This window comes from Indicator indicator, chromosome 1 (assembly GCF_027791375.1).
Source record: "Indicator indicator isolate 239-I01 chromosome 1, UM_Iind_1.1, whole genome shotgun sequence".
Classification (NCBI taxonomy): Eukaryota; Metazoa; Chordata; class Aves; order Piciformes; family Indicatoridae; genus Indicator; species Indicator indicator.
In genome coordinates this window covers 57,113,988-57,128,178 of record NC_072010.1, presented here as the reverse complement: position 1 = coordinate 57,128,178, position 14,191 = coordinate 57,113,988, and the positions used below count along the sequence as shown (strand labels likewise).

The 14,191-nt window shown below is 39.4% G+C and overlaps 1 protein-coding gene across 3 annotated transcripts in view; it reads right to left on the bottom strand.

Moving 5' to 3' along the window:
• Positions 1–1,078: 1,078 nt before the first annotated feature.
• RAP2A (RAP2A, member of RAS oncogene family) overlaps positions 1,079–14,191 on the bottom strand; it is a 30,768-nt gene continuing 17,655 nt past the window's right edge. For all 3 annotated transcript variants that reach the window (XM_054391520.1, XM_054391501.1, XM_054391510.1), the window contains one exon: positions 1,079–1,334. In XM_054391520.1, the coding sequence (XP_054247495.1) occupies positions 1,097–1,334 (238 nt within the window). In that variant the 3' untranslated portion in view covers positions 1,079–1,096. The remainder of the gene's footprint in view (positions 1,335–14,191) is intronic.

Below are 14,191 nucleotides of genomic sequence, written 5' to 3'. Positions count from 1 at the left end.
TGAACCAAATGATTTCACATGGTTATTCAATCTGACTTTCCAACATTAAAGCTATCAAATAGCAAACTCGATTTTCAAAGGTTAGTTAGGGATCACACCAGAGAACGTAGCCCTTAAAGGCAAGAAAATCTGTTGTCTTTAATAAACTTAAAAATGCAGGATGTTCACACTGTCCCACGAGGTTTCTGCAGAAGGGAACATATGGATGCAACATGGCTTAATTTTCCTTACAAGATGGTACTAGTCAATCTATTAAAGGGTTCCTTGTTAGTAAGGCTCAGCAATTTTTTTTCATCACAGTTGCTTCCTCCTGGTTCAGTAAAGTGATAAAGATGCTTCCTGCTTTGTAAACAGAGGGTTTGTTTGGCATTTTTCAGACCAAAACCTGAAGTGAGCCTCCATTTCTGAGCAGCAAAATGAAAGATTTAAAACATTCCAATGCCAGACTGTTTCTCCACCCATCATTTGTTTTCAGATCTTGTCTCTCATTCCACACACTGATTCAATGTTTTCCATTTTGAGATGTGGGATAAAGTGTAGAAATAATAGCATCAATTTTGAAAAAAACCCAAACTATATAGGTCTCTGGTAGCCTCTTCCTCTAACACTGTCAAAAGTTCTGGTGAAATCAACGTATCTGACTGAACAAACTTGGCCACAAGTGATAGCGCACGTCCCGAAGCACAGTAAGTAGACACTGAAAGACTTGGCTCTCCTTTTGCACGTATGCTAGCTGTGAATGGTCTTCAGAGATATTCTCTCCACCACTTTTGTTTCCCATTTCCAAAAGTGTTCCAACTTCTTCAGAAGTGGTTGCTGTTGGTGTCTGACACAACACTGGTACATTTGACTGGAACAACCCTGTAGAATAGCTGGCTATGCCATGAAATTGCAGGTGTTCAAAGGGAAAAACTGGGTGAGATGTGGTCATATAACCCAATTATATTCAGAGTCAGTGATTGACTTTCAATGCTCAGCTCTGAGTTAATGTTGCTACTTCACTACAGATGTATTTCAAGTGACCCACAAACCAGGAAGTGAAGTAGACAGTTTTACCACCTTACAAAATGAAGTCCAGGTTAGGTCGTTTTCACTGCTATTGTATATTACATGCAGAACAGCATGGATCATCTTTGTCTGGCTGTGCTGCATAGTTCATTTGTCTAACGATTTCCGCAAAGAGCTCATCCACCATTGTTTTACTTTTAGCAGAGGTCTCCATAAAGGGGCAGCCCCATTCTTCAGCTAAGGCCCTGCCTTCACTTGATGATACTTCTCGTTCGCTTTCCAGGTCCACCTTATTACCAACCAGGATTACTGGCACCTTCTCATACCTACAGTTTAAAACAAAAAAAAAAAAGCAAAAGCAACAGTTATATTTTAAAAGCAGTAACATTCTAAATGCAATCCCCTATTTGCAAACAGCATAGACCCAACAGGAAAGACATTTGGATGATTTTAAAATTTTACATTGAAAAAAATGCTTTGTATATTTTGCATGCTAGCAATTTGTTGCACATCTTTCTCCTCTCAGAGCTTTCTTAGAGATCTAGGGAATCCTTCCTCCCCTGAATTTTCTTTCTCACCCGGAAATCTGTCAGCAACACTTCCACACTACAAAAGTTAGGAATATAATAGTATTTTATGCTGGTAGTCTCAGCGAGGGTGTAAGAATCAGATGCGTGTCCAATCCTCTCTCCAACATTAAGTTCTCCTCTGAACAGGGATGTTGTATTTCCTGCTTGAGATAAGGATGCATCGTTCTCCTTTACAAGGGTACACTTATCTTTGGTTACTACATATGGAACTCTCAGATTAGCAATCAAAAGGAGGAAAGCAAAGGAGTTACTAAATTCATTGGCAATTCAGGAAATATAGCCTACTTCAAGTGTTGTATACACACGGAAGTATTGTTATATAAAAGTATGTATTAGCTAATACAGAACATACAATTCTCCCTTCCAACATTCACATCATTATGCCGATTAAACAAGCTGAAAAAAAAAAAAAAAGTTCCAGGCAACACTGTCATAGTTCTGCTTCATAATCAACTTGGACAGCACAATAGATTATATAAGCTATGAAGGAATGTATTACTTTGCACCTTCTCGTGAGGGGATCCTTGCCAAATGCTGTTAATAATTAAATGCCCCCCCCCCCCCTTTTTTTTTTTTAAATCATCTTCACATGCATAAATCTTCAGACATGGAACTAAGTAAACGTTCAGTCAGGTTTAAAATTTACATACTTGCAGCAGCAGAGAAGAAAACACTGGGCTTATTTCCAAAATACTCTTACATGAGTTTTCTCATGAAAGCAACAAGGACTGAGAGAAAAACTGATCACGGCTTTTAGCACTTAAACTAAACAAAGATCTAAGAGAAACAAGATGGTTCCCTCTTGACTTAAACCTGATTTTCTACTTCATAGTAGCTTAGTATTACTGGTTGGAGTCAAATCACTTGAGTAAGACTGAACTGTGGACAGACAAGAGTCCTAGTTGACACTTGCACCAGCTGAAGATGTCACTGTCCTTAAGCCACCTATTACTCCTCCTCCATCCCTTCCACCTGCCCTCCCTGCCTCCCAGGCAGGGCAGCAGAGCAGACTTGGTGCATGTTCCTCATCTAGTTGACGGAAATATCCAGCAGCTTGGACTAATCTACCAGTCATGAATAAACTCAGCTGTCAAGCAAGACCTTGTACTGGAACAGAGAATCTATGTGTTCCTTTGCCTCTACTGCAGGGGTGGTGGGATTTGATGTCTGAAAGGATACAAGGGCAGTAACTTCTCAAACCATCTCAGCAACTCTTATACTCCATAGCAGTATCAAAAATTGTCTCATAAGATGCAGCTGAAATTCTGTATTTTGTTATATCTCTTTGCTGAATACAGGAATATAATTTAATCCACAGTTTAGGGCTGTGGTAAAAATTCTAGAGGATTCCCTTCACTGTTTATTCTATCCCCTTTTACCATCCGAAGAGACACAATCCATTTCTTACTGTGAATACAAAGTATTTAGCACAATGATACATTTGGAACTCCTGCAAAGCTAAGCTGCCATTAATTAAGTTCCAAAATACACACAAGCATCTTGAAATCTGTCCTCCTGCATTTAAAACACGTGACAGCATAGTCTTTAATTACATAAAATGGATGGCATTCAACAGATAAGACAGCAATTCAATATTTCTTTTTATCTTTATTGTTCAGATGCATGGGTCCTATTGTATTTATTATACAGCACTAAGAATCCTTCAATGACAGGGAAATCAGGTATGTCCTCACTGTTCTTCGTGATCAAGAATCAAGAATCAAGAAGGTTGGAAGAGACCTCAAGGATCATCGAGTCCAACCTGTCACCCTACACCTCATGACTATCTAAACCATGGCACCAAGTGCCATGTCCAATCCCCTCTTGAACACCTCCAGGGATGGTGACTCCACCACCTCCCTGGGCAGCACATTCCAATGGCCAACCACTCTCTCTGTGAAGAACTTTCTCCTCACCTCCAGCCTAAACCTCCCCTGGTGCAGCTTGAGACTGTGTCCTCTTGTTCTGCTGCTGGTTGCCTGGGAGAAGAGACCAAACCCCTCCTGGCTACAACCTCCCTTCAGGTAGTTGTAGACAGCAATGAGGTCTCCCCTGAGCCTTCTCTTCTCCAGGCTAAACAGTCCCAGCTCCCTCAGCCTCTCCTCATAGGGCTGTGCTCAAGGCCTCTCACCAGCCTCGTTGCCCTTCTCTGGACATGCTCCAGCAATTCAACATCCTTCCTAAACTGAGGGGCCCAGAACTGGACACAGTACTCAAGGTGTGGCCTAACCAGTGCTGTGTACAGGGGTACAATGACCTCCCTGCTCCTGCTGGCCAAACTATGCCTGATGCAGGCCAGGATGCCATTGGCTCTCTTGGCCACCTGGGCACACTGCTGGCTCATGTTCAGGCACCTGTCAACCAGTACCCCCAGGTCCCTTTCTGCCTGGCTGCTCTCTCTGATATCTGAGGGCCCCAAACTTCCCACTGCCAGCTCCTTTAGGTATTCTGTATCTTCTCAATTTTACCAGTGGGAAAACTGGACAAATTCAAAACAGCAGTGAAGAAGCAGATGAGCCAGAATTAAAATGTAAGATTGTCTCTCTCCCCGTTCTGCACGATCACTCCAATGTACTGAGAAGCATCAGGAGAAGAAAAACACACACTTGCTGCAGATTTATAGCCAGTTCACCTGGAATGTTCCAAGTGCTTAAAAAGGTTTAAGAACCCTACAAAAGCTGAGCAACTAAGTATCCGAGGATGTGTCTACTGTAAGCACTCAGCCGCCTGGGAAATGGAGCAGAGGAAATAGTGAAGTTTTGTACTGCAGAACAAGGAACTGATGAGCTGACAGGACAGATACAAAAAGTCTAATTTAATTTATTTGCACAGAAACATCGAAGAACTATCACGTGGAACAGATAGAAGCACTTTCCTATATTGCTTTTTCCTGCTTTGCCTCTTGTATTTACCATATTCACTACCTATTTCACCACCTAAAATGAGAATGGAATTCTACAGTCAATGGCCTTATTCATTTTATAATCTAGATTCACCCAATAACCACTTTACAACATTAAACTGTTTAAGAAAACGTTTCTGCAAAAATCTCATTATGTCAAATACCTCCTCACAGGACAATAACAAAGTCACTCTTGCAAAATACATCCTTATATTGCCTGAATTTTGAGGAGTCAACTCTACAGAGAAAACACTTTTAATATATGTATATTCTGTGTAACATATTTTATATTTATATAATCATATATAAAAACTCAACTATCTATATAGAAACTAATATATAAATACATATAAAAGTCAGTATCCGCTATCCAGAATAATGGAGGTTGGAATAGGTCAAATAATGGGAAAAATTGAGCAGAAGACTGGCTGCATTATGGTCTGGAGCCATTGTTAGTCCTGGTTCATTATTAATCCCTGCAAGCTGAGCAGGGGGAGAGACAGAGCAGACATCTGTGTGCTGTATTTTCCAAGTATCAAGATGACGATGGATTGACTGTGTGTTGGGCAGCACCACATGTGAACTACAAAGTCTTTACACAAACTATGTGCAATGGTTCCAGCCACTGATTGTCTTCATCCACAGCCTCTAAGGGTCCCCACACTGCACTTCCCAGCTTTCAAATTCTGGTAACACACCATGGAAATTCTAGCTCTTGACTACATCAAGTACTATAAGCTCTAAAGTTCAAGATGTTTCTTCACCCATTACCTTCCAACACTGTCAGAATTTCCTGCCCTACTTAGTACCCTGGACAAATTTATTTTTGATGAGTATAGGGAAGATCCCAGCTCAACGTTGTCCTTGCTACAGCTGCTGATCTTGCCACAGATGACTTCTGCCCACTCTTGGAGGCTCTACTTGCAATTTTCAGAGCTTTGGACTGGCCAGATACCGGCACACCCACTGCTGAGGGAAAGGATGATGTATCAGATGATTCTAATGAAATTTGAAGTGAATAACATAACCTCTTCCTCACAGACTCTTCACCCTGTTGAATTGCACTGACTTAAGAGGAAGATAACTTCTTTACAACGGGAAATAGCCTTACAATGCCCAAGCAGCAATGCAGAACCCTTCCATGCAACCATAAAAATCAAACACATTAATCCACAAATCCCTCCAAAAGCTTCAAGCAGAATCATACCTACTCACAAATTCTTTTAGCATAGCAAGAGAGCCTAAAACCTTACCACCCATGCCAAAGTCCTGAAAGCCAGACTGCTGCTGCCATCACAGGATGTATGAAAGCACAGCTCAGCCCACTACAGGAGCTAGGCAGAGGTCTTGCCTTTCAGTGCAGCCCATCTCCCCCTGCCTGTCCCCTTAGTGCTGGAGAAGTGGCACAGCTCTGCTCATTGTTCCTGCAGAAGAAAGATACAATTTTCTCAATACCGCTGAAAAGCTTTGAGCAGCACTGATCATTCCTAATGAAAAGCATGAGGGCCACACGAAAATGAGAACTGCTGCCAGTTTCTTCTGTATCAATGCAGTGTGTATTCTAGGGCAAACATCATAGCAGAGCCTGAAAGAAATACTCTCAAATGTAGCACAGGAAGGTTTGACTTTTTAAGACCCCTTCAGGAACAAATTTTCACAAGACCAATTATGTGTTTGCAGAATACGTTTAGAGAACAATCTGTCTTAAGCTCCAACATGAGAGATACCAAGCAGTGGTGACTCCTGAAAAGATAACACAACTGCCCTCATTTATGGCCCCTTGAAAGACACTAGTGCAGAGTTAAATACCATGCTATCTAGGATACTGCTACTGCCACGGTACAGTCACTGCTCCATAAAAGACAACTGGCATGTATTTCCCAGTCCTAGATAACCATTCAGTGCTAAATCTCACCCTGTTATCCATCTTAAACAAGCCTCTGGGACAAGCAGGCCCCAGTAATCGCTCAGTTTTCCTGAGCATGAACACCATAGCCATGTGGAATCAACAAATACTGACTGTAAATGTTTCATGTGGACCCGCTATGCACCACTGGCCACACAGCCTTTCCATGTCACGCACTAATAGCTTCTAAATTTTATCTTACCTTACACAGCATGTACACCATCCACATTTCTGCTTAGATTAATATGTGTATTTTGAATAACACTTAAACCACTTAGAAAACCTCAGCGTGAATAGTATGTAAATAATCTTCAGAAATTTTTACCTCTCTTCCTACCTCAGATCTTAATTAAGTCAGTATCTGACATCCTATCTGAATCTCTTTCACATGGTACTTTTCAGATTTCTGGTTAGAGCTGTCATGAGATAAAGACAGAAATAAAGATGGTGTGCACACAATGAAATTGAATAATGATTAAAAAATATGTACACCAAGGCAAATAAACAGAAACAATTCCCTTAAACTGTACTAGAGATGGCTCAGTACCCCTAAACTGGGAGTGAGAGGGAAAAGTGAGCTGAAGCAGTACAGCAGAAGATGTTAGAAAATTCAAACAGGTTCCTACTTTCCCATTTCAGAGTCTGGAAGAGTTGCATCTTTTCTAGAATTTTTGCCTGAGCTTCACATCGGAGCCAAGTATGTTCAACTAAAGTGCTGAAACTTCCTGTGTGATAAAGACAAATTATAAGGGGAAAAAAAGTGTACTCTTAAAGACTGCTCCTTATAACTAGCTTAAGCTGCACTGAAATTTATGGAAAGATGTATGATTTCTTGCTTTACATGTTAAATACTGGGACCACTGAAATGTAAAGGTATCTATCCATGATAAGTATTCCTTATCATCAAAAGGTGTCTCCAGTACTCAACCAACTTTATCACCTTCTTCTACATGCAGGGTGTCTTTTTCTTAAGAATATATTTACAGATTCAGAGATTGCAATGGGTTGGAAGGGGCCCTCGAAGGTAATCTTGTCCAACCCCCCTGCAGTGAGCAGGGACACCTCTAACTACATCAGGCTGCCAAGGCCTGCATTGAGTCTGATAGCATTTCATAGCATTTGATAGCATTTCAAACAGCAAAACAATTTAAGGGATAAAGATATTACAGACAATGATGCAAATAATATCAGAGACTCAGTAAAAATAATTATTCTTCATTTTAGACTTATTAAAAAAAATCTGTGGCAAGAAAATTGCTGAAATACATAGTAAAAGAATTTTGGGCAATATGAAATAAAATACAACAAAGTACAGTGAAATCTGTTAAACTGTTTGCAGATTTATACACAACTATTTTGCAATGTAACTTGCAAACTTTGATTGCCTGCAGTAAATTCTGTCATAACTTGAACTAGAAGGTTCTTCATCCAGAGAAAGAGTATATTCCAAGTGTATCTATCAAGACTTTTCCTTATCCCTTTCACAGAATTCAATGCAGAATCTTCAATTGTTAAAACTCTCATCAGCTTCAGAGAATAAGAAAAGACACACAGTGTTCCCTAGTCTAATTCTGAGCCTCTCAAATACCAGAATGAGAGGAAGCAAGACCATAGAACTGTCAAGGGGAAAACAAACAATCTTAGTCCTTTGATGAAAGCTGTCAATTCTTGAACTAAAGCAGCAGGAAAACAAAACAAAAAAACCTCTAAAGAAATTGTTACCTTTTCTTAAGAAATTCATCCAGAGAAGGCATTTCACTTTCTCCAAACTCCAATTCTTTGTATTTTGGTAGCCTTAAAAATTTTAACATTACTAGTTAAACCAACATCAGGGGCCCTGTTTACAGAGCTATACCTTCTTCCATGGAGTCCTGCAAATATACAGCAATGAAGATGTGCCTATGCTTGTATACATGTATAGGATATCTATCAGGAGATAGATATGTAAATCTTAAGTAGGTTTCTGCAAAGTTTCAGCACTTTGCTCTCCAGTTAAAATTACTACAGAACACCTGTAAACCCCCCACCATTCTGAAGCAAACAAGTCATTCCAGCTTAACAATTAATTGCATTTAATATTCAATTTTACAAGCTATATCATGTAAGGATTTAATTACCTAAACCACAACTCAACTAACAAAAAAAAAGAGTCTTAAAATAATTTTTATAAATAAATAGATGTTAAAGAGCTTATTGGAAGTCCCACTGCAATTAGGTGGCTGAGTCATGAATTAGTTTGCTATAAAGAACAGTGTATGGCCTAATTGCAGGACTGAGGATCTAATATTTTATTCTAAGCTTTGATATGAACTCTGTATACAGCCTTTGGGAAACAAACTCTTCAGATGGATAGACTGAGGCATATAAAGTCAGGATAATTGAACTTACTTGTAGGGCAGCAAATTAAATTGTAAACCAACATGAAGACTAATATTAGAATAATAAACAACCACCACAACGTATCTCTTTTGAAGAGGTTTCAGAAACCATCTTTGTTCTTACACATGAAACTTTCTGGAAATAATCACCTTAATTTAAATAAAATACTTGAAAACCAGTTCAGTTTTGTGGTTCTTATAGTAAACTTACAATTTGTAGTTTGGTTTCAAGGTTTAGGCAAAGCTTCCAACGATGTCAGTTTTGCTGAAATTGTTTGGCAGGCTCACTGTTACAGTGTGAGAGCTGTAATCCCCCTCCCAAACTAACAATAACGAGGATAGCTCAGTCTGGAAGCAAATGAAGCTGTATTTACAGGCAAAACTGCAATCTATGATGAAACACAATGAATATGTACAAATATACACTATTCGCAACATTTACAAATACGTACACTCAACAGAAAAACACAACAAACCCCCCTGGCCCCCCTCGAAGGGCTGTGCTTCTTTCCCAAGGGGCCTACCCCCACCCCTTTTCCACAGAGAAAGCAGAGGGAAGAAAGCCAAGAAGCCGAGAGGCCTGTTAGACTTAGCTTGTCAAGGTCAATATGCAGGTGTATGTTATCTTCAGCCAGAAAAGAAGCAGGCAGACAGACTGAGAAAAAATGGACTGCGAGACTGCCCAACTGCCCGACCTTGTTTTGAGTAGTGATTCTTAAACATTTCTATCTCTCCAATGGAAGCGTTCAGAATAATCATTATTTTGCTTTCTTACACCCAACAGTGATTTATTTACATTCTTTCACTTTTCTGCTTGAACTTTGTGAGAAGAAAAACTAAAGACAGTCTTAAAACCACCACACTCACCCTTGGTACTGTGCTTATAAGAAATCAAATATTTCTCTTTCAAGTGATAGCCCAACAACAAAAAAACCAACACCCAATGTAAGGAAGCATACACACACACACACACACAAACACACACACATACTAACTTCCCACCTGCTACTATAAACAGTTTTCAACCCAAGCATTTGAACACATTATTTCCAGGCACCTTACAGCTTAGATAATCCAAGGAACAACAACTGTGTATGGTACTACCCCAAACACATACTCAAAGGCCATATAATAAACCCACATTCCTTTGCTGTAACAGAGGCAACAGAACGATGCATATCATTTCTGTATGGAGGACACCGAAGAACTTTCCAAGTCATTGCCAATCACTTCAGCAAAAAATCGTATCCATAGGGGATTTTCCACATTTAAGATCTTACGGGGCATCAAGAATAATGATAAACTCCTTCCACGTGTCCGGCTTGCTTTGGCAAGTCACTGTAGATATAGCCTGTCTTCAGCTATGTCACCCAATTAAATGGTACAATAGCAAGAATAGCTGAAAATTCAATGGCCTGCCAGCACTTCCTATGGGATAAGAGTTTGCTATTCACTAAAGAAAAAATCCTGATCATCAAGATGTTTGGAAGATCTTTGCTCTGAAGGTTTGCAGAACTCCATGAATCTTTAAAATATGTTTAATGACATTATCAGTTTCCCTCACAGTAAGGCTCTGGCATAGGAAGTGACAGCCAAACAGTACTTCAAGTGCTGGGGATGACAACAAAAAGCCAAAACACCAGTAACAGCAGACCTCATCTACTGGCATTTAACATACTTGAAAGCCTTCACAATCAAGAGGTTAGCTCTCACTTCAAGCAGGACACCACTCCTTAGTAGCTATCATTAAAATTCGTATCTAACACTGAAGTCTACTACCAAGCCTCTACGTTATATATAACATCTACCTGCTTAGCAGCAGGTTTGCTGTGAGCATACCCCAAAAATATTTTAATACTTGAGTTACCTCTTCATGCCAATCAATTTTTCTCACCTTACATAATCAACCACCATCATCTTGTTGGAATCCTGAGGTGCTTGCCACATTTAGCAACAAAAAACACTGGAATTTTCAAATAATTTTCTATTCCTTGGTACAGTTTAATAAGCAATAACCACAAATTTCAGTGCTACATAAAATGCAAGGCATTTCATCCAACTTTTTCCCTCATAACTAATTCTTGTTCTGCTAAACGCAACAGGAAAATCAGAACATCCTACAAAACGGAGAGTCTTAAAAGTAGATCAATTTTACTTAGTTCCTGACTCTATACTTAGTTTGCATTAAAAGAAGCCTAGGTGTCAAGAAAACTATGAACAGATTATGAGGCAGATTATGGTTACTTACATACAAAGTTCTTGCTCAAAATTTCCACCAAAGAAATTTCCGATTTCTTTTAAAAGCTACTGGCTGTAGGAATGGCTCAGCATCTTGAAAATTAGGCCTCATAATTAAGTACTTCAACTTTGTGTCTGTAATTGAAAAGTATTTTTAATGACTGTATTAGTTTTCTGGCCTTCAATATTTTTTCAGCTATATGCCATACTAAAGTTTATTCCAATAACATGAGCACGACTGGGTATGTCAAGGTTTGCAGTACCTACCAAATGGAGCCATGGAACACAGCGAAGATACTAAAATTAAGATTTAAAGTCTTTAAAAAGACAATTCTTTAAAGTAACTGCTTTTGCAGACATAAGCACTTACTAAACTTCATCCTCTGAAACTGCAGAAAACACTAAATATCAAGCAAGAGGAGAGCTGACAGCTATTTATGAGATGTGGGCTCAGTTCCACACCGTGGCACACACTTCCTGTGCAATTTCTAGCACGTCACTTGAACTCTGCACGTCTGTTCTCCATCTGAAGAAAATGACCGTTGTCAGCTTTAACCTCTATCACAGGTAAACACTTTGGAGATCTTCCATACTTAGCAATGAAGACAATCTGAACATCTGTTGTGAGTTTAAGAAACTGGGATGTCTCAGCCATAGAGTCCAGGGGCTACATAGGTCCAGAGACGGACATCAGAAAGTGTAATCTATGCTATTCCCCTCCCGTGCTGCCTGCATCTTCCCTTTATAAAGGAACAGCACAAGCTGTTCGGCCCTTTTTCCTCCCTCTCTCTCCTCCCAGCTGTACGTGGACAGTTATCTCTGGTTTGTGGGGGAGGCTTGCTGCCTCCAAAAGTTTGTCCTTTGGAAGGTTAATTTTTAGCTGTGCCATTTGGCCTGGTCAGGGGGTATGGAGGGCATTTGAGGCCTGGGTTTTGGCCTGGTTTGGGGGGAGGCTTTGGAAATATTTGGCCTAATGAGATCCTGTGGTAAGTTCAGATAACAGAACTGGGCTGAGGTTGAATATGAATTTGTGTATGTTTTTCTATCGTGGTACATAGTTGTGAATAGTACTTCCATTTAAACTTCCAATTCTTTACAATCCTGTGTGGAGCATTTTCATTAGTCCTCAGGGAGGCATAAAGAGCATTTGTCTCACACCCTAAACCTAAGACAACAGCTTCAAGGACACATTAGCAGTTTTGCTTAACCTCCAAGAGAAGAATATCCAGCATCCCAGCTATTCCCAGCAGTTAAGCTACATAACACCACAAATCTTAGGTTTTCTTTACAAGTATTGAGAACAGATACGTTAGGGCAGATTCTGTGCAAAGACTAAACTTCCTAAACAGTAGGAAGAATAAAGCTATTGGCTTAGGTGTGTGTCAGACCAGAAGCAAGAATACCAGCCTGGAGGACAAAGCTGAGGTTGTTACCTCACTTCACCACTGGCTTGAGCAGAAAGTGCAAGGCTCTACAAAAACAACATACGCTAACATTGAGGGATTTCTTCTTCCCCTTGCTTCTCCATACAAAACTTCTACAAGATCAAAAAGCTTTCTTATTCTGGCAGTGTAGGGTTGACCAGGTACCTTGCAGAGGCAATGAAAAATGCAGATTTTAAAGCATTTTATTTATTTAAAGCAATGTAAGAATCTTGCACACCACACAGCAAATCTATGGATTCTAAGATTTTCATATTTTCATTAATTGTTGTATTCATTACCCTTTATCTAACAATACATGCTTTGTCACAGAAAATTTCTCAGTTTATCTCTTGACATGCAAATCTTTAAATGAATTACTGCCATATTTTTAAATACACTGTAAGCTTACTGCATAAGGAAGCATTGACAAAGGTGGGAGGACAAGAAGGAAAGCAACCACATTTGTACCAGTTTGGATACATCAAAGTTTATGCCTGTAGCTGGGTTAAAGAAAAATCTGAGACAAAGGACATTGTTAATATTTCATTTGGAAAAGCTTCAGCACCATCCAGCCCTTCTATAAAGCACAAAGTTTGGGAAGCAATTTATGAGGACAATGGTAGGGCTAGTTTCTTACAGATTCAGTCAATGTTGATATCGAAAGCTCTATTTTTTTCTTCTGCATACAACTCTTCTCCTCACCATTGTAGTAACAGTTCACCATTAGGGGTGAGCACATGCCATAGCTGCTTCTACAACGAGAGCACTGACAGGGTGCAGGGTGTCTTCCCACCAACAATTCAGACAGAACTTAATAATTATTTTGTTTTCTAATTCATTTCAGATGTCAAACTACAGAACCAATGGGGCAGCAAGGGACCTTAGGAGTTCTCTTAGTTTAATCCCCTACCCAGAGTAAGGTCAGCCAGGAAATGTCAACCAGCTTGCTCTGGGCCATCTATAGTTCAGTCTTGAAAACCTCTAAGGACAGACCTTCTACAACCTGTTTGGGAACTTCTCCTAGCATTTAACTTATTAACTTTGACAGAATTTAAAACTTACTGGCAGGTAATAGAGGAAGATGAGACAAGCAGATAAATGAGTTGCACAAGGCTTGTTTCCATAGAAAATGAGCTATTAAATAAATGGCAAAACTATACAAATATTTATAGCTATTTGTTTATGTAGAAGAACCAATAATCATACACACAAGACTCAAAATAGAGAGATATACTAGAATTATGAAAGCAGAGTGAATCAGCCAGATTCAAAAGAATTAACTAAAGATCAAACATAAGTTAATAACAACTTCAATCTCTTTATCTATATTTAAATTATAGAAAGCAAAACTTTAGTGGATATACAAAAGTAAAAATTTTGGCTAGCAGAAACAGTCAAATGCATATGCATTTTAAAAGAGCCAGAAGACTACATTCCTGTAAGGTATTATGTCAGTCTTCAAAGCAAACACACTCTTGTATTCCTTTAACCAATTTATAATCACCGATAAAAATCCTACTGTAAAACTTATTTAAACTATTCTAATAGGATTTTCTCTAGCTAATTGAAAACACGCTTTTACAGTCTTCAAGACTAGGCCTGACAATTAATTCAAAACCTTCTTCGCAGCATCATCTGCTTCCAAAAAATTAGAGCTCAGAAATGATTGTGTTGTGCTGTCCAGTCAGAACCACACAGAATGCTACAGTTCCCTCTCCATGTTGAGGTAAGGACAGTCTTACTCC